The following is a 22,984-nucleotide window of genomic DNA, read 5'->3' as shown; positions in this document are numbered from 1 at the left end:
TTAAACAATACTTTACCAAAATACCCAACAAAATTAAAGCAAGTGTCGGAAATAAGACAATGTAACCGATAAAGCACACAAACTTAATAATGAACAGCATAAAAAAAAAAAAAAGAGAGAAAACCTCACCAGGGCTCAGCTCATCTTTAAAACGTTGTGATAAATATATATATACAATTATAAGATGATTATATTTGCTGATGCTTACTTACAAAGGTGATTGTTAATTACTTTAAACTAGGAAATGCATTTTACCAATGCCAATCTTCCTCTCAAAATGCTCATAGTAAATCAATGTATGGTACTACAGCCTGTTGTCAAATTAAGTTTGAACTCTTTTCACATACATAGTTATATGCTACAGTAAAACAGTTAATTACTAAATAAATGTTAAAATGGCACACAACCTCTATGACCAGCAACACAGAAACATTTAAAAAGCTTTCACCTTCAATCCATTACACTACTCTCCTATTTTTAAATACAGGTTCAATAAACAGTTTATGTGCCTATGTCTACATCAATGCTAGGAACTATAAGATGCAAGAATACAAGTACAGCTCAAAACAGGCAGTGCATGTTGTATGTAATTTAATACTTCTAGAAATATAAACGCATACTCCACATATTATAAGTATTATTTAGTTTTCCTTGGAAAAAGCATGCATTTATGCAAGGGAAATAAGTTGAATTTACTGTACCATATCTCTTGTGAACAGATGCGTCTATATTAATATACATCATTGATTTAATTTTTCGTTTTCTTGGCTTCTCGCTCACCTATCTAGAAGTGATTTCTCTGGTGATAACTAACACATCATGCTAATGAGAGAATCTAATGTACAATAGAGAAATGTCACTACTAATAATATTTGCATGAAGTTAAATAAAGCAACTGTAAGAGAATGTCAGACAGTTGTTCTTTAATAAGATACAGTTACACAATGAAATTATGTTGTTAATTTTGTTACATCATTGAGTGAATCCTAAATTACTATATAATGATGCACAGATCCATTTATAATTCTGTATACTGCTTTTTCACTCTCATGTTGAAAATAGCTTCTGGAAAGGCTATTACCTTTTTATCTGAAATGGATTAAACATACTTCTTGCTCAAAGAAAAGGTGGATGGCTCTGGCATTTTGTGTCACTGTGGGTTACAGCCATTTCTCTTACAGTCTCATTTCTGAAATGACTTTTAAGTATTTTAGAACATTACAGCCCTTAAGGTAACTGGATGAAGAAAAATGGCATTTCTTATTCTGACAAATGCACAAAACATTTATGAAAGCAGACAATCACAAAAGCCAGCTTTTTTTTTCTTTTTATCTTTTTTTTTTTTCAAATCAATCAGACCCAGACCTTCTTTTCTGTTGTTAACAACTCCTTGCCAGAACTAGAATGGGCAGTGCGTGCCCTGGACCTAACCAGATGAGCATGGAAAAGAAGCCAAGGGTTTCTGCTCATTCTCGACCTGTCACTGATCAAAGTGACCCAAAGAAGCACTCCTTTTTAAAAGTTAAGATTTACGCCCTTTGAGGTTATCAGACATTCTTCTGTATACAGAAGGGATGACCCCTTTCAAGCAAATCACAGACTTTTACATGGACAAAAGGTACACAGGCAAAACAATGCAGTCAAGTGGCCATGTCATAAACTTCTCACAGGTAATTTAGGATAGTATTCCTCTTCCCCTCTCACCCCACCAAATTCTAAATTTGCTCTGGAATGTGGAAACACCATTTTTTGTGCTCCCATTTGTGAAACAAAATAGTCCAAAAACAAGAACCATCATACTTGCTATTAATAGCCCTAATTTCTACAATCAATCCTAATTTTTTTAAAACACATATCACAATTAAGATGATTTTCTCTTTATTCTAGGGAAAGTTATTCACTCCTATATTATGCAAATTGCAGTGCAGTGAGAGTTGAGAGGTAAGAGGAGGGAGGGTTCGAAAGGTTTTGTTTTGTTCTAAACAAATCTTCTTGCTATGCTTCAATTTTTTCACTAAAAACCTGCTTGTGAATAAGTTAAAGTTCCAAGGAAAAGTGATGGGGCTCAGATTTTGTTTGTTTATAAAAATATGTGGAAAAGCAGCATTACACTTAGAAATTTGAAAGAGAAATGTCCCTAGCATTACTGTGTATAGCTGGAAAAGTTTCACTAAACAGTTCTTTCAAACCATGCCAAACTTTGCTTGCAACTTATGTACATTTCATAACTTCATGTTATTTTTACTCATGAAAACAATTTTTCTTAAAGCATAGGAAAAGATGTAAAAATACTTACATTTCCAGAAGATGGATTGAAAATAATTAAGTAGCAAATGAATGAAAACAGATAACAGAAAACAATATTCAAAATTTTAGTGATTTACAAAGAAACACTGGCACTTAGACACAAATTTGCAGCTGCACTTGCACCCTGTATGTGCAAGCCAGCAAGTTATAACAGCCCAACAAATCAGAAATATAAGACAAAAATGTTATCCTTAAAGAGGAGAGAAATGCATTTAGCAAAATAACTTACCCTCCTCTTAAAAGCATGATGAAAGCATATTTGCACTGGATATGTTTAGCACATGATAAACAAACAAACAAAATATGACAAGGAGATTAACAAGTACGCAAATGTGTCAAGAGCAGACTTTTAAGAAATAAATCTGTTCGATGTTACCACCTTTTCAGTGCTACTGTGTATGTATGCCAATTCACACTGATGCAGCATCCACCACATATTTAGTCATTTTGTACATTACTTCTCGCTTTCTATAGAGAGTACAATGTTGGCATTCATGTTCAATAATGTAAAACATCCAGTTAATATTCAAGAATTAGCGCATTTGAAATATTATTTAAAAAGAAAAATAGCAACCAAATAGCCTATCTTGAGTGCATACATGTTTGGTTTGGTTTGGTTTAATAAGCTAGTTGTCTCAAATTATTTGAACCCCTTACACATTCTGATGTTCTTCTATTTAGTTTTGTTTCCTTTCTTTGTCAGTGTTGAACATTTTTTGTTATTTCAGAGACCACACAGCCTAAATCTGTTGAAAAAGATCTAATACTAAACAGGCAATCTAGCACTATCTATGTGGTTCAATCATAATTTATCAATTAATTGTTATCTGGATCTAGTTATGTTAACTCTTTTGTGGCTGAAATGTAAAGAACCTTTTCTCCACCCCTAAAATTTAATCTGAGTTCTTGCTAAAAGAATACAGCAAGTAATTAGAATAACTGCTCTCCATGCCATTGCCTAATATCAATGTAACCAAACATGTTATGTGCCACAGACAGGCATAGAGCTGATAATGTTTGTAAGCAGTGAGGTAGCAATTCGCACTTCCCAGTGCCAAGCAGTGTTTTTGAAATGTGCATCTCCACCAGGAAATGAACTTTTCTACTTTTAAGAATGGGAGATTGAACTGAGTTGCTTATTTGCCTTACGTTGATTACATTCTATACCAGCATACTGTATCAGCAGTAATCAGGGTCCCTCTACAGGATATATCAAAATATTCCTTATTCAAATGCCTTCATCCTGTCCTGAGCTATACTGCTTAAATGGTCACCCACAGACAACCGCTTTTGGTTAATAACTATCTGTCCTGGCAGTTTTCTTGGCTTTAAAGTTTTCTTGAAATTAAAATATTTTTTTTTGGTCAGTATTCAGGCATGCTTTGTTCCTTTAAACTACAAAAACCTATTTACTTTTCCTCTTTTTTCTTACAGCACAACGCCTCTCAGGTAAATTAATTAATTCAATTTTATGTCCAACATTAAAAGAAAGTCAAATATCACTACACAAATTTACTAACTCCTCTTCTGGCTAACACAATATTTCAATTATTATCCGTCAGTGTCAGACCATAATTGGAAACTAGTTTTCAGAAGGGCAAAACATCTCCTGGTAGGGAGTCACCCTGTTAAAAACCTCCAGGTTGAACTTGCCTCCCCTGATTGAGCCCCATCCAAGCTGAAAGTTTGTCCCTCTCTTTTTTTCTTTTTTTTTTTTTTTCTCTCCCTTTTTTTTTTCTCCATATTTTTATTTTTCCTTTTCCCTTTCCCTTCACTCAGAAGAGCCGAGCAATTGTGCAAAATTTACTGTAACACACAAGGCGCGTATCACCAAGTGCATGGTACAGAGACACTGGCTCCTGTGATTAATTATCAGCTATAACTGGCCTTGCAGTAACATTTTCGCTTTCCCGTCAGAACCGGCATACCAAGCTGCCTTAAACGCGGCCCCCGGTGAAGGAGCAGCTCTGGGGAGGACGCCAAGGCTCCGCTCCGCAGAGAGAGGGGGAGCGAGAGAGGGAGCAAGCGGGGAGAGGGAGCGGAGAGGAGAGACCCGAGCGCTGAAACTGTCTCCTCTAACGACCCTCAGCTCCGCGCTGCCAGCAGCTCCAGCAGGACGGCTCCTTCCCTCCGAATAAAACTGTGCTCTGCCACATGAAGTCAATTATGCCGCTCTGAGGGGCCCCCTAAATTTAGTATCAGTTTGATTTTGGGGGCTTATGCACTCAGGAAGAAAAAGGAGTTTTCCTGGGATAGCAGATACTTTTATTTATGGGACGGGGGGATAGGAAAGGGGAAAAGGCTGGAACAAAACAAAAGCAAAGAAAGAAAGAAAAACAATCTTACTAGGAGCAAAGCTCCATTTGGAAACTTTAAAACAAATGCTCTGCTTTTACTTAAAGCTTTAATATTTTTTTGTTCTTTTAAAAAGGAGCCCTTAGGGAAGAAATGAAGTAACCATGCACATTCCAATGACATAGTTATGACAGTTCAGAGGCTAACTATGTAGTGATGAATGAAACAAAAATGAAACATGGAAAGAAGGAGAAAAAGGAGGGGGGGAAAAAAGCACAAAAATTCCATGTTTTAAAATAAACGAAAGTAACGTACCTGTTGGGACATTCTGAATAAGAGGTTAGTGTCAGTGTTCTGCCATGTCCCCATGAAACCAGAGTCGGTCGCTGCCGTTCTTGTTCCGAACTGCATGGAGTTGTCAGTGCAGGAGTCTCTTAAAGTCAAGTCTCTTGCCCTCTTTCGCTCTCTGTGTCTCTGTGTGTGTCTGTCTCTCACATCCACTTCTGCCTCTTCTGACTGAAAAGTGAAGGTGGATTTTTTGAGCCTCTTGGCAGCCAGTAGCAGGAGTGTAGTGTAGTTAAGAAGCTAGCTGCACTGTGCATTTCATTTGGGAAGGGGGGATTCAGGGGAGAGGGTCAGAGCTTCTTTCGCACCTTCAGCAGAGAGACCCCTATCATTTATGCATAGATTGTGACTCCCCAGGCTCGCCTTTGCTCAGTTTAACAGCTGCCTGTCAGGTGTGCATGCAGCACTAAGGAGACCCAACCATCAGCTTCAAACTCTCAGCCACTGGATGTCATTGGATAGCAGAGCAAAGAGTCAACTGCACTGCTCCACTGTCAGGCACCAAATGACATCCTGCACTAACCCTTCAGTCTACAGATACACAGATACACACACACGCACATTCTCTCTAAGTAGCACAATGATTAGCGTGAATTGGGAGGAAAAAAAAGGCTGTGGCCCTTTCCCTGTCCTTCTGTTTTTTCTCAACAATGCTGTCAAGTACAGCATGTTATATCTGACACTTGCCTACTGCACAGAATTAGCAAATCTTAAAAAAAAAAAAAGAAAAGAAAAGAAAAAAAAATAAAAAGCAAGGAAGCATGCAATTAAATACAGTCAATATTAACTTAGAAGTAAAACATAAAAGTTGGCCTGGCTATTTTCTAAATATTAGTCAGAAAAGAATTGCAGAAGTCAGTTTCTATCCCAAAAGAAACTCTTACCAAAGAGGGGAAAAAAGACATGATCCAACTTCTTTTGAAATAAAACTAGAAAGTCACACGCACATTTCGTCTCTCACACCCCTCTCTCTTCTTGCCCACTGCTTAAGCAGCATCGAGAGCAAGAAAGGACGGAAAAAATGACAAAGCTAGTCCTTCTTTTCCCTCCCCCAAAAGATCAAAAGTAGTTTTTGGTTGTTTTTTTTTTTTTTTTTTTAAAGCTGGTTGAAGCAGATACAATACACCTTTCAAACCGTAAAGAACAAAGAAATTAACCACAGCAGAAAAGAATCTGGTCCCACACAGCTAAAAAGTAATGCAAAAGAAACAATGTTTTTCCTTTAAGATCTCCTGTACTTAAGGTACAGTACTATACATCAAGTTAAACAATACTATTGCAATACTGCTCTTAATTATAAAGAATTTAAAAATTAATCTTATTTGAAAAATTCTCTTACCCATTTCATCCTTTACATACAGAAAAAAATTATAACTGCAAAAAAACTTCATAAATAAAACAAAATTCATGCAATCTCATAAAAAATGGCCAGAGTTTAAAAAAAAAAAAAAAAAAAAAAATGGTATCCTTTCCAGCATAAGGAACATTCATCTTCTAATAAAATCTACAAATTTAGGAGGACAAATGTACCACTCACTGCTTTTTTCTTAACTCAGGAATAACAATAAACCTCACTCTCTGAAACAACAAAAGAAACAGAAGAGAGCTTCAGTGGCAGCTCTGTGTCATTAGTGTGCAATGAGAAAAGATGAGAAGATGTACACTATGTTGACACAAATGTGCCTTCCCCTCTAGACCCTACATCTCTTGAAAGCTTTTCTGTTAAACTTTCCTTCAGTTCAGCACCATTAAGTACAAAAAAAAAGTCTCAGAAGCAGCAAATTCAATATCCAAGAAGAAACAAGGAAGAACCCCAAGAACTGTTGCTTTAAAATATATTAAGTCCACTTGTGGTCAATAAAAATATTCTCTACTGGGGAGGGGAAAATGACACTTAGGAGTCAATTGTACCAACAGTGGCTTTACCTTTACAGCTAGCTATTAGCCCCTCAAACTCCCTCTAAAATTTGCCAGCCTCTTCATTTCTGAAGTGGCACTCAGTGCCTCAGTCAAGCTGCATGCTCAGCTCCTGACCTTCCCACTAATGGCTGTTATTTGTGGGAGGCTTAAGGACACTGTCAATAGCAAGCTTCCTCCTCTCCGTTCTGCATCTCTTGTGTGCTCTCGCTCACAGTCTTTATCTCCATCTCTTACCCACCCCCTCCTTCTTTTTCCTGTCCTGCAGTCCTCTCCTCTCCCAGAGAATAAAAAAAACCACCCCCACACACACATCCATGCACACACGCATGCACGCGCGTGCACACAAACACACACAAAATCAACTGGCGTGCAGCAGCAAGCACCTGCAGTAATAGACTCTTTTATTAAAACTGTTATTCTGCAAGACTTGAAATTCCCAGTGGACCGGGCCATGTCAAAGCCGATATAATTAACTAGAGGCTCAGCAACGGATCAATTACCAGACAAGCAAGTGATAGTGAAATCAATGAAAGATCATCAGCCACATTATCAGTGTTGCAACTCATTAGGGTAAAACTGAGAAATGTGCTCAAAGCCAGCCCAAGCAAGGTGGCATTACAAAACAAAGGGCTAATTTGGAGACCCTGCTGTGAACAATCTGTAACAGAATTAGCCTTTTTTTCCCCTAAACTGCAGAGCTAAGTAACGAAATGTGACAGACTGAGAGAAGCAGTTTATTAAGACACCAACTCCAAGTTTATTTAGTTCATAAACTCTCTCCTAGAAAATCAATACAGTCTGTACAGGGTTATTAGGCTGACTAGCTAATACATCCAAATCTGGTCTTCCCAAGCAGAAATCTTGGCCAGAATGCTACAACCTTACAAGAAATCTTAGCTCATTCAAATCACTGTATCAAAGGAGGACTGTCATTTAATTGTCAAATGTGTGACTTCTACATCCCAGCTTCAGAACATTTTCAAAAAGATTTATTCCCCCTTACCCTGCTAACATGACAAAGAAGAAACAAAATTTAGTCTGTCAGTCCCAGTCCAGCTCAGATCATCCTTAAATTTACAGTGCCTCTACTGCATCTTGCCTGGCACAAGAATGCCAGCACAGAAAAGCCAAGACAAGAAATACTGAATTTCAAGCAGGGATATGAAAAGTAGCCATCAATAAGGAGATAAAAGTAACCAAGCAGGAAAATTACAACAGAAGCCAGGCTCCTCAAGCAGCAGTTTAAACCACATGTAACTGTACTGCAATGGGGTTGGGAATTAGGGGGGAGGCAGGGGGGGAAGGGGGGGAAGGGGGGAGGGTAGTAAGAACAAAACAAAACAAACAAATGAACAAAACAAAACAAACAAATAAACAAACAAAAAAAACCCAAACCCCACAACTTCAGCATACAGGTCTGGCTAGCTCATATGAGAATCTGAAATACTATAGTCAAGGTAAGGGGTCTAAAGGTATTTAAAACAAATCCTTTTAAAAGCATTTAAAAAAATCTCATGTTCAATAGATTTTTAATCAGGAGTACGTTCTGCAAGTATTTTACTGCTATCCAATGGCATTTGTGCTGACAGATAAAAGGATCTGTGAAATTATTTTACATTTTCACCTCCTGGGAATATCCAGATGCTAAACAGAAGAGGTGCCTACAGAATCCAGGTTCTAATGGAACTTAAACAGAGTGCAGTTGCAGTTGTCTGCTTGTGTTTTTTTGAAAATGTTACGTGTTTTGTAAACTGTACGCAGTGCTAAAAGTTTTTTCTTTCTTTTAATTTTAAATAATACTTACTACTTACTTTCAAAGACAATTACATTATTTGAATGACTTTCTGAATCTTTTAAAAATATAATTTGTTGATTTCATCTCTCCTCTGAAAACTACTTATACAGAAATGCACCATATGGCAAGAAAGGATAGGAAAGGTGATTACAGAAAATCCAGGTGATGCCAAGAAGAAAATCTAGCCAGCAGAATATGGTCTATAATGTAAATGTATCCTACTTCTTTCTGAATTCCATTACTCTGACAGTTTAAGTGTTAATTAGTTCAGTCAAAGGGTTAATGCAAATAGTTCAAAATGATTAAACATTGAAAAAATATTTTCTTCTTTTTGTTCCAATTATTCTGTATTATTAATTAAGCTGTTAAAACATGCAACAGTTACTATCTCCTTAATGTTCAATAATATGTAAACTCTTTAAAGAGATTTTTGTTCCACGTCTCTGCTTTAGATATTAATCAAGAAAATAATTACAGAGGAATTTAGTAAAAAAATCTACATGCATATAACTATGTACTGTACATGTACGTTCAACGAGGTCCAATTAGCTGGAAAGAATTTGCATTTCAGTTAGTATGAGCTAACAAGACTGTAGGGAGACAATGTGATTCTACTCGCAGGGCAAGAAAGAATGGTGTTTTTCTGTAAGCATTAATTCCCATAACTGATCATTTTAAAATGTTACTGATCTTTACAGTATTTGTTTTTCAAACATCTAGGAGTTCAGTATAAATGTTTATATTAACTGTACATGCAGCAGTGTCCCCGAGACGACTCCTGGGGAAAAAAAAAGATAAAACAGTGAGCATAGATTTATTATTTCTCTTCATTTAGTATTTACAATCCTATTTAAAGATAAAGAGCAATTGATTATTCTAAAAGAGAGTTCCTTATATTTGATGTTCATTCACAGGATTCATCAAAGTCACTGGGAGAGGATTCAGAAAACTTTGTCTTTTTTCTACATATGTTCCAATCTTCAATATTAATGATAGCTACACATACATATGCAGTTACTGAACTCCTCTCCTAAGTCCCTCTGCCCTCAACCAGTTTACTGGCTAGTACCTGTAACTCCCAGAGTTCATTTGGCTGCAGATATTAACAGTTTTTCTAATTTGTAATGACAGCAAACTGGCCTTTGCTCTTCCCACATTCACTATTCATTTCTAGGCTTGGTTAAGTAGATAGCTGGGTTAAAGATCAGTGGTTTTTCATGTGACACATTCTGCTATTCATCTAATAGCTCATCAGGACAAAACTGTCCCTGTTCTTGCCAAAATAATGAAAATGGTCCTCTACATCGCATGACAATCAGCCCTTGCTTGTGCTGAAACAACTAGGCTTATATAGTTGAGTTATTTTAAAGACATTTTGGAGCTGAATATTCCACACTGCCTCCAAAAAAGTATATATTTGACCATGTATGAAAGAATTCTTCTCCTTACAATAATGTGTAAGCAGAGACTGTAACGATCACATTAAATACTTTATCCATGGATAACAAAGAAGTTGTGAATTGTGTCTTATCAGGAGTATAATCTCATACTTGAAAATTATGCAAAGACATCTTGATGTTCATATTCAAAGAAGAGGTGAATCACCCGTGGTAATGTCATTCTTTATCAACTCCTTCTCCCTAAGACTTATATAAGGGACTCACTCTGCAACATCTGTTAGACTCTAAGAAATGTTAACAGATGTCTAAAATGCAGAAAGAAAAAGGCAGGGGGGGCAATAAAGAAAACTTCCTCTGAACAAATTGTCCACCCAAATTTCCATATTCTAAAGAAAAAATATTGGCAACACTGTAGTCTCTCTGAAACCTGTCATCCTTTCTTTGTAAAACATTTTTCTGTAAGTTTTAATAGGCACCTTCTGACTTTTAACCAAAATGCATTGAACTGATTATGTCATCATGCAACAATGAGACTGAATACATTTTAGTCCCCTGCCCCGTGTTCCAAATGTCCTTGCTGAATCCTTCTCTTTTTTATCTAAAATATTGTGCATATATGAATCTGTTTTTCACTTTGATGTTCATGCCTAATTCACACAGATTTGGAAGCGTCTACATCTATATTTTATATTTCTTTTGCTTTGGTTGTTTTGGTTTTTTGATGTTTGTTTGGTTTTTTGTTAGAAAGAATTTTCACGTTTAATTGAAGCATGTTAAAACTCAACACGGCATAACTCAACAGAATTTTCACTTTAATTAAAAATCATATTTTCAAATCCTATTTACTCTAATTGGTTATTGAGCCTTTTCTTTAGTAAGTGATGTGAAGGAAGTTTATCCTCAAAGACAACTTTTGATCATGAGTCTTTCTGTTATGAGCTGTAGTTCCTAGCAAGCTGTCACAGTGCAACTGATCCTAGTCATGGTTTTGCCAAACTATGTATCAGCATTCCATACCACAGAACCCTTATGGAGACTGCTGGGACACGGCACTAGCAAAGGTAATGTGAAAACTGTGACCCATTATCAGCAGATAAAACATCAAACAGAAACTGTCCTGATTTTAGTCACGCGGACACTACATTTTAACAAGTTAAAGAAACAAAAGAAAAGTGAAATCCAGGAAGAGTAAGCACAAAGAGAAGATGATCACATTTATATATGTTGTCCTTCAGTATGTAATATGATATTTGTGCCCACTTGCTGGCTTGAGGGGGAAGAATATAAACATGGAGGTATTTTAAAAAAATAGAGGAAAGCTCTTGTTATCTTTAAGAGATTAGAAATATACAACTTTGATTTCTTGTTTTTCTTTGGTTGTGAGGTGTTTAATTTCATTTTGTTTGTGGGTTTTTTGGGTTTGGGTTTTTTATTCAAACAAGACAATTCTGGTGGTTCAGGCCGCCTGCAACTCCTTTTCATAGGGAGATCACACCTATGTTTCTCTACTTTGTAAGGAGATGTGTCAAATATATTAATTTGCCTGCTCAACAACAGGAGTACACATGTGAAGTGGAGGGAACTGAAGAATCACAGTTCCAGTAGCTACACATAAATAAATTAAAAACACAGGTGAAACGGAGGATGAAGAAGGCTAGAAAAACAAGTAATTTGGTAAAAAGAAATGTAATGCCAAGTTACAGCATTTTGTTGAATGTTCCCTTTTAAATCCCATAAGTGGTCAATTGCCGTTTAAAAGGTATTCTCCACATAAGTGTGGCTTTTAACTAGTAATAATCACTGCATATATGTGGATAAAACACTAAATGAAAAAAGTCCATGCTTTTCTCAGAAGAATTTTACATGACCAGCAAAAATTTGGCGCAAATTCCTTCATTTGCAGGCAGGTAAGCAGGGCAGCTTGTTCTGCACATATGGCAGGTTCACATTCATTCTTCATGTCACATCAGTGTTTTTTTCAGTGTCTTTTGTCTGACAAGAAACCATTTATTTATTACTTAATTGTTACAGCAAATGATAATAGGTAACACTGTCCAGGTATGAGAATCTAGTTCAAAGTACATACAGATACAAAAGACTCAGATTTAAACTGCTCATTTAATGAAGGGTCTATATAGCCTACCACTGAAATAATAGGGATTTAGACATTCTGTTTTGATTTACTAGGAATTAAGCAGACAGAGGACACCTAACACGCCATACAATATAGGAAGACGTATAACACAAAAATAATTGTATTTCACCTTTAAATAAAATATTTCAAAACCAGTTGTATCTGCTGGAACCTAAGTTCAAGATTCAACAGGAATATTAGCAAGCTCACATGGTTAAACAAGCAACACAACATCCTCATTTATATAAGTAATTGAGAAAAACAATTAAAACACTTCAGTCTGAAAAACCTCACACTCTCACAGGTTTACACTATATTATCACTGTATTATTATCCAGGCATATTTCTATATTAAAGCATCCTTCAGCTATTGATCATCTGGGTTAAGCAAGGTTTATTGTTTTTATAATAAACTCTGAAAGTTTATTTTCTGAAAAACATCCTAAAATTGTGGAAGTTGTCTGTTGGACACTATCTTAGTGCAAGACCTTTACAAAGCAATTTATGGTTTGGTAGCTAATTTCATTATTCTCATCCTTTTAGTAAACCGTATCTATAACAAGCCAGGCCTTTGGATCCCACAACAGCCTAAAGAGCTTAAGTGTAGGCTAAGTTTATGATCTAATTACCCCACAGTATAATCCATTGTGCCACTTCCTAGTAACAATTATATGGTGCCTAAAAAATAAGTCTGCCATAATTAAATAATTAAAATGACCCTAAAAAGGAGTGGGGATGGATTGGTAGAGTATAGAACAGCTGAATACTAGATAGCTGAAAAGACACTGCATGCACAAATGCAAGAATGAATTAAAAGCAGCAATTTTTTTCTAATTACTGACTCATTCACAGTACACAGAATTCCCTGAACTGCCCAGTGTCCTACTATCTCTCTGGACAATTAGGAAAAGCTGCATTAGCAAGAACTCAGCATTCTCTGTCTCACTTCTCTCTGGAGAACCGGGGAAATTATGAGCTCCATCACCTGGCCAGCAGTAGCAGCAGCCACAAAGTCACCTCAGGGACTTGGACAAAGAGATTCATCTGCAGCCTTGGCAGCGACTGAAGTATGCCTCACTAACAGACAGTCACACGACCACACACTGGCACAAGGTCCTTTCATTAAGAGCTGTTGTCTAAGTGACCTGTCACAGAGTTTCATAAAGCAGCATTAATACTGTGGGCCAAAATGAGATTGATCTTTGAGCTCCGTGGTCTCCTGTTGACAACAGTGCATTATAAAACCAATACTAAATACTTTATAAACAGGTCTCTCCTCTAGTGTATTAGAGGAACAGAGCATATTTCATGCCCTATAGTTAGGTAGCCACATATCCATCAGACAATTAAATAATTTATAAGATACTCAGAAGTGCAATAAGACTCAATAAACTTTTAAATACTTACAAGCTACTATTTTGTTTGAAAACATACCAAAATCAACCAGACAAACAAAAAACTCTGCTTACCTAATGAGTACAGAACATCTATAAAACTCAGTTTTTATACTATCTTTTCACCTGAAATATTCATATTGCACACAAACAAATCCAGCCCTTCACTCAGTTGAAAAAAAAAAAACAAACAAAAACAAAAAACCCCCCACAACTTCATTGCTTTAAAAATATTTTACATGTTTCCTACATTATTACTTTCATTACTCTATATTTCAGCTTCCTCTGCTTGGCATCAGACTAAGTTTTTGTCCTTTTTTACACTCTGGCCAACATGGCTGCAAGAACCTTCTCCTCTGCAATGCCTGCCATCTGGAACCACCGTGCTGCATTTCTCTCCCTCATTCTCCATCTATTTTCAGCCTTCATCTGGAAACAATATGTCTCTGTTCTCATGTCTGGGTCTCTTAAATTCTAGTAAAAAGGGAAAAAACTTTTAACTTTATTAACTCTGCACAGTGTTTTGGAGATAAAGTTTGTGTGAAAGATACTACACAAAACCATTCCTTTATTAAGTCACACAATTGCAGGGACAGAATTTACAATAAAAAGTGATCTAGAAATACTTCCTATTATGGTAAATTTAATATACAAGACAATAGTCTATGTGAATTTCTTAAGTAGTGGCTTTATCATAGAATGAAAAAATATTCCTAAATTTAGTAATTCATTCATACTTTCAGAAAAAAATACCTAAGTTGGCTCACATTTTAAATATTGTGCAGTTCTTAAATGAAAATATATCTGAAAAAGTTCAGCACATTTGGAAGAAAATCAGCAAATGTACTTTTCTTTTCCACCTCCTAGGAAAAATGTTCTCTGTGCTCCTACCATAGCAGATGAAGAGACATTAATTGCATATAAACACTGCAAGTATATTCCTACAATATTTGCATACTGGTTATGCCAGCACTGTAGGAGGTTGAGCTCCTATAATTTTAAGACATTATGGGGCAAATAAACTTGTTTCTTCCTTGATTCACCTGCAAAACAACAAAATGCTCTGTATCAAGAGTCTGAAATTTTCACCTGTAGTAGTAGTGTCTGAGTCTCTCTTAAAACTGAACACATAAACAGAATTTCACATTATCTATTCTGAACTGGATGTCTGTCAATTTGCTCTAACTAACTTTAACAACTGAAATTTCTGTTGCTGGGAGTAGTTCCCAAACCACCACAGGCATGGACCTTTCTATAGTACTGTGGATGTCATGGTTTCACAGACAAGCCACATTAATACTGGACAGCAAGCATCTGGAACCCACAGCTCTGTGTGCTCCAGCCCCAAAGCACCCACAAGTCTATTCCAATTCAAATCCCTATTCCCAGCCCACAAATAAACCACGCTGGTTTTCTTTAGGAGCTAGACCTGAAATTGAAGCTTTCAGGTTTTCACCATTCACACAACTGAAGAGAGAATAGAAGTGTTTGGGGGAAAGGGGAAAACATGCTCTAAAGGAAGATTATGATGGACAATTCCTGCCTTGGCTTTCTTGTATGGCCTGCTTGGGACAAACTGACCCACAGGGACCTTAACAGTACTATTTAAAGACTAAACTGGATTTCATTTTCACAATAATTGCTCCAGACTTACAGGGCTGGCACCAAAGAAGAATCTACAAGTTCATCTAGTTTGGAAGTACCAAGTATTTCAGGGGTTAGGTTTGGGGCAGATAGTTAAAGGATGGGAGAAAGTGGGAATTCAGTGTTTTCCAGACTGTAGCATTGCTCCTTAAGCCCTTGTTTGTAGAACACTCTTCTGTTTAGCCTGCACCTAAAAGGCACAAAGATAGTTCTAACCATCATTTCACAATAAAACTCTGTGCCACACTTCAACAGTGTTTGTGAATTTATTACATATACAATAGAGAATAAATAAGATATCCCTTTCCTAACTAAAATACATATATTGTCCTCTGCAGGACAAACCTCAGACATTTCTGAAACCAGATAAAGAAAGACAGGTAATGCCAAGTTACTTAAGTCTGAATTTTTGTAAAATCTCCCATTGTGTGATAATGGGTCCTTATACAAAAGGCGGTGCCTTCTAATCCTCTTTTTTTCCCTGGGATGTGGATGTTTCAGCCTTTTACTTGTGCTGTATACCAAACAGAAGCTTCATCTTTTGGATATAAACATTTTATGACCTGAGATTAAATTACTTTTCTTACTACTTTTAATCTGAAAATTGGGCTTGCACATTCCTGTGGGATACATAAATGTCCCTTCAAAAACTCACCAATTTTGCCAGAGAGCTTCCTTTACTTTATGGTAAATACATCTTGGAAACAAGGTTCAATCACAGCAAGTGATAGTTCCCAAAATAAGATGGCTACTTGGAAAACGTGAAGGAAAGACACTAATATCAACAGATTTATCCCAGAGCTGGCTGATGCAAAGCGAAGGAGGTTCACCCAGGGCTGGCATTCATCCAAAGTCATGTTAATTCTCTAAGGATGAGGAAGACACAGGGAAAGGAAATGGCTGAGCATCAATGATAGCTACCAAGCTCCCTCAGAATGCCAGCAGTTAGATGCCAGAGCTCCTTTTCCCAAAATTATTGTCACTCTTTTGGTTTCCATTAAGAAAAGCAATACTGAGAAACAAAATGGGTAACCACCTATTAGAAGCACCAGGGTAGGTTTATTGGTTGGGAGAAAATTTGGATGGAGGGAGAAATTCTGACTTAAAAATTAAAAAAAAAAAATCCCTTTTCTCTCTGTTCTAGAGAGCTGGTCTTCTAGGCTTGAGCCTTCCAAAGCAGAAAAATCTTGGTGAGTTTGAAATCAAAGAGACTTAAAGAGTAAAGCAATGTAGAAATTTGAACAATGAAAACTTTTCCTATATTTTTACTCCCTTCTCACATACAAGATTAATACAACAAGACTTGAGAAAAAATAAAAACCACAAAGCCAAGCAAAATCAGACCATAAGCAGGTTTATTTGCTTTTCAGGTCACTTATCAAAAGGAATACAGGATAAGCATTAATGCAAACACATGGAAGACTACGTACTGTCATATATAGGCTTCACTTAAAGGAAGAACTGCATGAAAGTAATTGATGTAAAAATAATACCTAGAGAGCATTTTTAAAAACCCTAGCTTTTCCCTGTCAAATAATGCAGAGTTCTTAAAAAATTAATTAATTTTTTAAAAAAAATTATATAAGAAATTAACCGTGAACTCTCAGCTCCCATATTACCGGGAATGCTCCTGCAATCACACTACAGAAGTTATCCCTACAAAGGAAAGGGGAATAAATTTCCTCAATGTTCTTCAATCAGTGACCTAACATTATTCTTATACTGAATTACTTTTTAGTGGCTGTACTTAAATTGTCTTTTTGCTTATGTGTTTTTATAATGCATTCATGATTTCAGAGATAGTAATTAAAATCTTTGGCGACACATTTAGAAATGTTATACTTCCCATCCTTTCTTTCTTTTGAAACCTGTCATGACAATTTTATTTTCAAAAAAATAAAAAGCAATCTTTCAGTGTCCTAACATGTTTTATCAAATTCATTCAAAGTTTATTTCTGATCTTTGATAAGCAATAAAGCATGCTTATCTGGCAAGCTGGAATCCTATAATTGTATACAAATGAACAGCAGCTGATTCTCACAAGGTATGAAGCAGCAGATACTTCTTTTTTTTTTTTTTTTTGCTCAGAACTGAACTAAAAAAATAAAACCCTCTAAGAAGCTAAGATATTTTGAATTTCACTTGTAGACAGTTTCTCTCAGGGTTACTTACACAAGAACTGAGAGATGGCTTCATTGCTGTTAGCTACATCCTATATGTATTAAAGCAAAGTCTGAGAGACTTAAAACCAGACTGATCCTATCTCCCTGCTCCAGCTGTGCTGAGTGCTGTACAAGAAAAAGGAAAGGAGAATTCCTGTCTAGAAAGGTTTATACCCTGAATAATCAAAAGAGACAACAGATAGAAGAAAGGAATTATCTCATCCTGATTTTTACTATTGGGAAACTGATACATAGAGCTGGAATTTTAAAAAGTGTTTCACACCCAGAGCCCAGGACAGATTTTCAAAGAGCCAAGAATAGCAGGTATCAGAATACAAACTGAAAAGAGAGTTACTGGCATGATGCTTCACTACAGCTTTAAAATGAACTAAATGTAGAGTTTATAGTTAAGCTGAAAATGAAACAATACTCTTGTAAAAATATTGTTAATGTTCTACAAAATATTGCAAACTCATTGATGCTCTCTTCCTTCTTTACCCCCATCCCCAGAATACACTCATTCTTCTGTCACCTCAAATACTAAATTCACTCAGTGTCTCTTATGATTCATTAAATTCAAGACATACAATTTCTATCCTAACACAGAGACAGAAATTAGAAGCACACTGAAACTGCTCTCAGGTTTTCTTCCTAATCTTTAATGCAACTTGGTCACTGCAGGTCAGGTGTATGACTAGATATTGTTGCCTTAGAGGACCAAGACAATGACTCTATAGTTTTATTGCTGTTTGCTCCACACAGCAGCATCAAGATTCACTAATCCTGTAGGATGTAAAACATCCAAGTAAATAACACAGGTGGAGGAAAAGTTATGTGCAACAATAGAAACTGAAAATTGCAGTTCATTCATATAGATGTACACTTCTAAAAACAATTTTGAAGTACATTTCATTAGAATCTGAAATGCATGTTTCTAGTGGATTTCAATACACATTTGATTTACAAATTCCAGTAAAAGTGTGCCACAGCTGGTAGGATAAGTTACTGCAATAAATCACTATTAAATAACTGTAAATCTTTAGAATGGTGTAATGTCTAATAAAAAAATATGCATGCAAAAGTGAATATTTGCAGAGAAGCATTCTTCATAGAGAGGAAAACAAATTACAAAACTTACCATCCTGGTAGTACAGGATAATTCAATGAGTAAATGCTGGAATAAAATTCACATAAATATTGCCTAATCTATTGCGATTTCATGTTAACAACTGCATCTGAACAAATTGCATGGTAAAGGGTGATGGTAAATGTCCTATATTTCAGAGCTTTTTTATGTTAAACATTCACATTTCTGGTAGAAAACTCTGGCTCTTGCAATATATCATCAGAGCAGAAAATTTACTTTACAAATACCGCGCAAATATTGCTAACTGTTCCTTTGCACTTTAGAAATTTTCTATGTTAGGTTTCGCTTTTGTTGGGGTTTTTTGTTTGTCTGGGGGGGTTTTTGGTTGTTTATTTTTTTGGGGGGGGTGAGTGGGAAGTTGGTTTGGGCAGGGCCTGTTGGTTTTTTTGTTTGGGAGGTTCTGGTAGGGTTTTGGCGGGGGAGGGAGGGGAAGGAAGTTTGGGGGCCTTTTAGGGGAAAGAAAACCAGCCCAACAACAAAAAACCACCAGAAAACCCATCCTAAAAACATGGTACCAAAAAGCCCCAAATCCTTTCATTTTAACCTGTGTTCCCTCTGATGTGCAGCAGATGGACGTTTACAGTAATCCATTACTGCAGAAATCAGCTGAAGAGCTATTTGCTCTCCCAACACTTCCCATGCCTTATTTAGCTCTTACAAGACTTCATTTGTCAAAGTGCAGACACAGTGCTGATGTCGCATCCAATGGCGCATTTCTGGAGTCAGGATGAGCTGCAGCACCGCGACAGGCCCACGAGCACCTCGCTCCAGAGTGTGATTGCTTCCACTGTGCCTTGGGATGGGTAAATTATTAACTGACACTTTCACAACTGAAGAACTGTCTAAGATAAACCCATTAAAACTGTTAGCCCACAGAACACTTCACACTCCTGGTTTGTTAAATCTTTGTCAAAGTCATCATTTGGTCAAGCTTTTAAAATATAGATATGCATCTATATAAAATCTATTTATAAAACTTTCAATTATGAAGGTTTTTTCTACCTTTCCTTGTCTCATTTTTTTTGGCTGAATGAAGTCAACCTTGCAGCTAGAGGAAGGCTGCTAAGGACTGAATTACAAAATAAAAGTAACAAAAGCTTATCAAAGCAATATACTAATTCACCTTAATAACTGAACTTACAAAATTCAGTACAGATGGTGATGGCTACTGGAAAATTTATCTCGAACACAAAAATCTATTCATTCAGGAAAAAGATCAATAAAACTGTTTTCTGTTAATATTTTTAGAAGTTTCCCACATGAGGAGACAAGGAGATTTTTGCAAAGCCAAACAAAGTCTGTCGACAATACATACACTTCCTATCTTTATGAGCATTAAAGACAATCATGATACCAACATTAAGATCTGAATTAGCTGACTCTTAGACATACTATTACAATTACTTCATTGTTAATTGTAATCTGGTCCAGATTTATTTTAATCCGAGGACGAGTAGAAAAAGAACTAAGGTTTTGTAAGCTGATGTATAGTATTATTAACACAAAATTAATTCAACCCAAATACTTACTGTATATCCAACTACCCTACTGCCCTAATACCTCAGAAAAAAAAAGGGAAGAAAAACCCAGAATTGATGAATCATATACGAAGCAAAACTAGCAGATTTCTTTTTCATTCACAGACAAAGTTGCCACGGGCACTCCCTCTTATGTGAGCACGGAAGAAAAGCCACACTATAACTCCAAATCCAACCACACTTGCCATAACATGATCACGAAGTTGCATGCAATTAAAATGGCCTGTAGACAGTAAGAACACGCCTGAACATTATGGGTGTGCGTGGAAGGTACAGAAAAATATTTCAGTGAGCTGCCTTTACCAACAGATTAAGAAACAAACTTTTTTTGTTTTCTAACCCAGACCAATTTAATAGCATATCATACAACCTCTTCATAGAGAAAAATACAGTCTCTCCTACAGGGATTCAGTTTTGGGGAGCCTAATTGAACACTCGTAGGTACTGATTTGCTGTTCCAGCTGACTTCTGTCGCAGCAGTGAACGGTTAGAGTAATAAGAGCTTGACAGGTCCTAAATCAGGAAACCAAATTTACAAGTCACTTCTGAGGATGTGTCTTTAAGCTGTGTCTAGAGTCAGAATTATGCTCAGCTAACACAGATATAGAAAATATTTACATCTAAAAAATTACTTACATGAAAATTACTTGTGCAAGTGACAAATATTACTTTAAGAATAATTTAATAATTACTTTAATAAGTATTTTATCCTACAGAAAGTACAGATTGTTTGTCACACCAAATTTAAAAAAAAAAAGAAACTCAACAGCATTGCTACAGTATCTGCCCAACCCGTGTGTGAGTGCATCTGTCTGTGTGTACATATATCAAAATATGTATGTATGCACATGCACCCACACAGCATCACTGACTGTTAAGAGACACACACACGAGTTAAAATTTCTCTTTTCCAGCCAAAAGGGAGTGCCTTTTTTTCTTTTTTTTTTTTTTTTTTTCTTTTTTTTTTCTTTTTTTTTTTTTTAATTAACTGGAATTCACCCTGAAGCTCAGAAGGAATTTTGATGGGGCAGGACAAAGGTTTGTACTCTGTTTTATCCACACTTCTCTACAGACTTTCTGATAATCTAAGATGGATAACTAAATAACAGGCTTACAAGGATTCTGATGATCATAAAAATCACAAAAATTTAGTCTTCAATATGACATTATACCCACAGATACTTTTCCAATGCCCATACATATACAAATAGTGTGTATCAGCATAAGATAATCTGACCCCAATCTGTTCTGTGCATTTTATGCCCTAACAGGAGTATTCATGTACTTCTCTAATCTCCTTTCAGCTTTCAGTTTGTACTCAGAAGCATAATCAATAGTCCCAAAACTATTTTATCCAAAACTTTCTAACCATAATGCTTATTTATGTCTCCACAGATACACACACACCCACTGCTACTGAATTTTCTTTGAAAAAGTTCTCTGCCTGCAGCATTGTGAGATGCTGCTTTACTAACCCACAGGTCAAAGCATACAATGACCTTAGCTTGTCAATTCCTAATCACTGATCTTAACAAATCATGACTGTCATATCCAGATTTATTACATTATTTATATTGTCACAGGAAACATTAGTGAGAAAAATCTAACTTCTTTGAACTTTCACTATGAATTCCCTCATTCAGAATTCACCTGGTACATTGCTTCATGCAGAACATACCACACACATGATCACACATGACAATAAAGGCGCAGACTCAAGAGCATGTGCATGAAAGCAAGAACACCACAGTTGCATCTTCTGGGGGGCAATCCCAACTGTCAGTATTTTACTATGACAAGTCACAGCAGGAAAGACTCTGAAAAAATATTTCCTCAGAGAAGTGATGCTGCAGTTTTACACAGACGCTGGTAAAATGTTCTGAGTTTGACTCCTGAGGCTTTTGTTCTGTGTGCAGTAAGGTAGCACAGCTGCCAACAATTACGAAGCCAAGACATGAGGAGAGACACTCGTTCTTTTAAAAGACAGAGAAAGAGAAATTGTCAGAAAAGGCTGTGTCCTTCATTAGATGAGCTGACATGGAAGAAGAGGACATAATTTTTGTTCACAAGGCACCCAGGCTTCTCAAGGGCCATGAATGCTCCTGAAACAGCAAGTGTTAGAAGCTCACAAAGATCAGCAGGACCCGAAGTTTGGAGGAAGGAGCTACGCAAGGAATGTGAAAAGTCAGTAACACCTGAGAATGTATTTCTCTGAATGAAAATAAGCATGCATTTGAAGTAGACAACATGGAGTACTTGTTTCCATTCCATGTGTACAAACCGTGTGTTACAGACAGCTTCACTGATGCCAGAAAGCAGAACTCCTCAGAAGGCTGCCCTGAACACCCACGATTGCAAATACATCACTGAACAAAGGACCTGGTAGACCTGCCAGAGCAATCACAATCATTTACAGGTATGAAATGGAAGAATGAGAGGCTTACTAGAAGTAAAATTAACACACTGAGAAAAAATGCAACATACTATCTCAGTAACCAGAGAACTGGCTGCAAAACAAATGGAGAAGTAACTTCCTGCTAGATTTGTATTTATACCCTTCATAGCTTAAACATTTCTACTATGAAAATCCTGGAATCTTCTTTGCAAGTCTTTTGACAGAGAATGCAAGAAAGCCAAGAAAAAGTAATAGAAGCCCAACATGGAGTATTTTTTTTTTTTTTTTTTTAGTATTCATTTGTGTCACAGAGTATGTGATTTTCATTAAAATATGACTCTGTGTTGCTCCACAATAAAAGTTAAAACTCACTCTCTTCCCGCCTACACAAAGTAATTTTGTTTAGAGACCTTCATTTCTTTTGGCCTTGGCCCATCTGAGGGGTGTGTGATACACAATTGCTGCCAGTAATTGCTTCCATACAATACAAATGTTTGAAAAAATTTTG

At 36.4% G+C, this 22,984-nt stretch overlaps 1 protein-coding gene across 6 annotated transcripts in view; it reads right to left on the bottom strand.

Annotated features, from left to right (window-relative positions):
* BNC2 (basonuclin 2) overlaps positions 1-22,984 on the bottom strand; it is a 608,431-nt gene that overhangs the window by 509,087 nt on the left and 76,360 nt on the right. For all 6 annotated transcript variants that reach the window (XR_008842612.1, XM_056514615.1, XM_056514613.1 and 3 more), the window contains exon 2: positions 4,918-5,118. Coding sequence is in view for 5 of the 6 variants with exons in the window: in XM_056514615.1 (XP_056370590.1) it covers positions 4,918-5,118 (201 nt within the window). In the remaining variant the exon portion in view is untranslated. The remainder of the gene's footprint in view (positions 1-4,917; positions 5,119-22,984) is intronic.

Source organism: Oenanthe melanoleuca, chromosome Z (assembly GCF_029582105.1).
Source record: "Oenanthe melanoleuca isolate GR-GAL-2019-014 chromosome Z, OMel1.0, whole genome shotgun sequence".
NCBI classification, from domain to species: domain Eukaryota; kingdom Metazoa; phylum Chordata; class Aves; order Passeriformes; family Muscicapidae; genus Oenanthe; species Oenanthe melanoleuca.
Note: the sequence above shows the minus strand (reverse complement) of the source record. Positions and strands in the feature narration are given on the sequence as shown.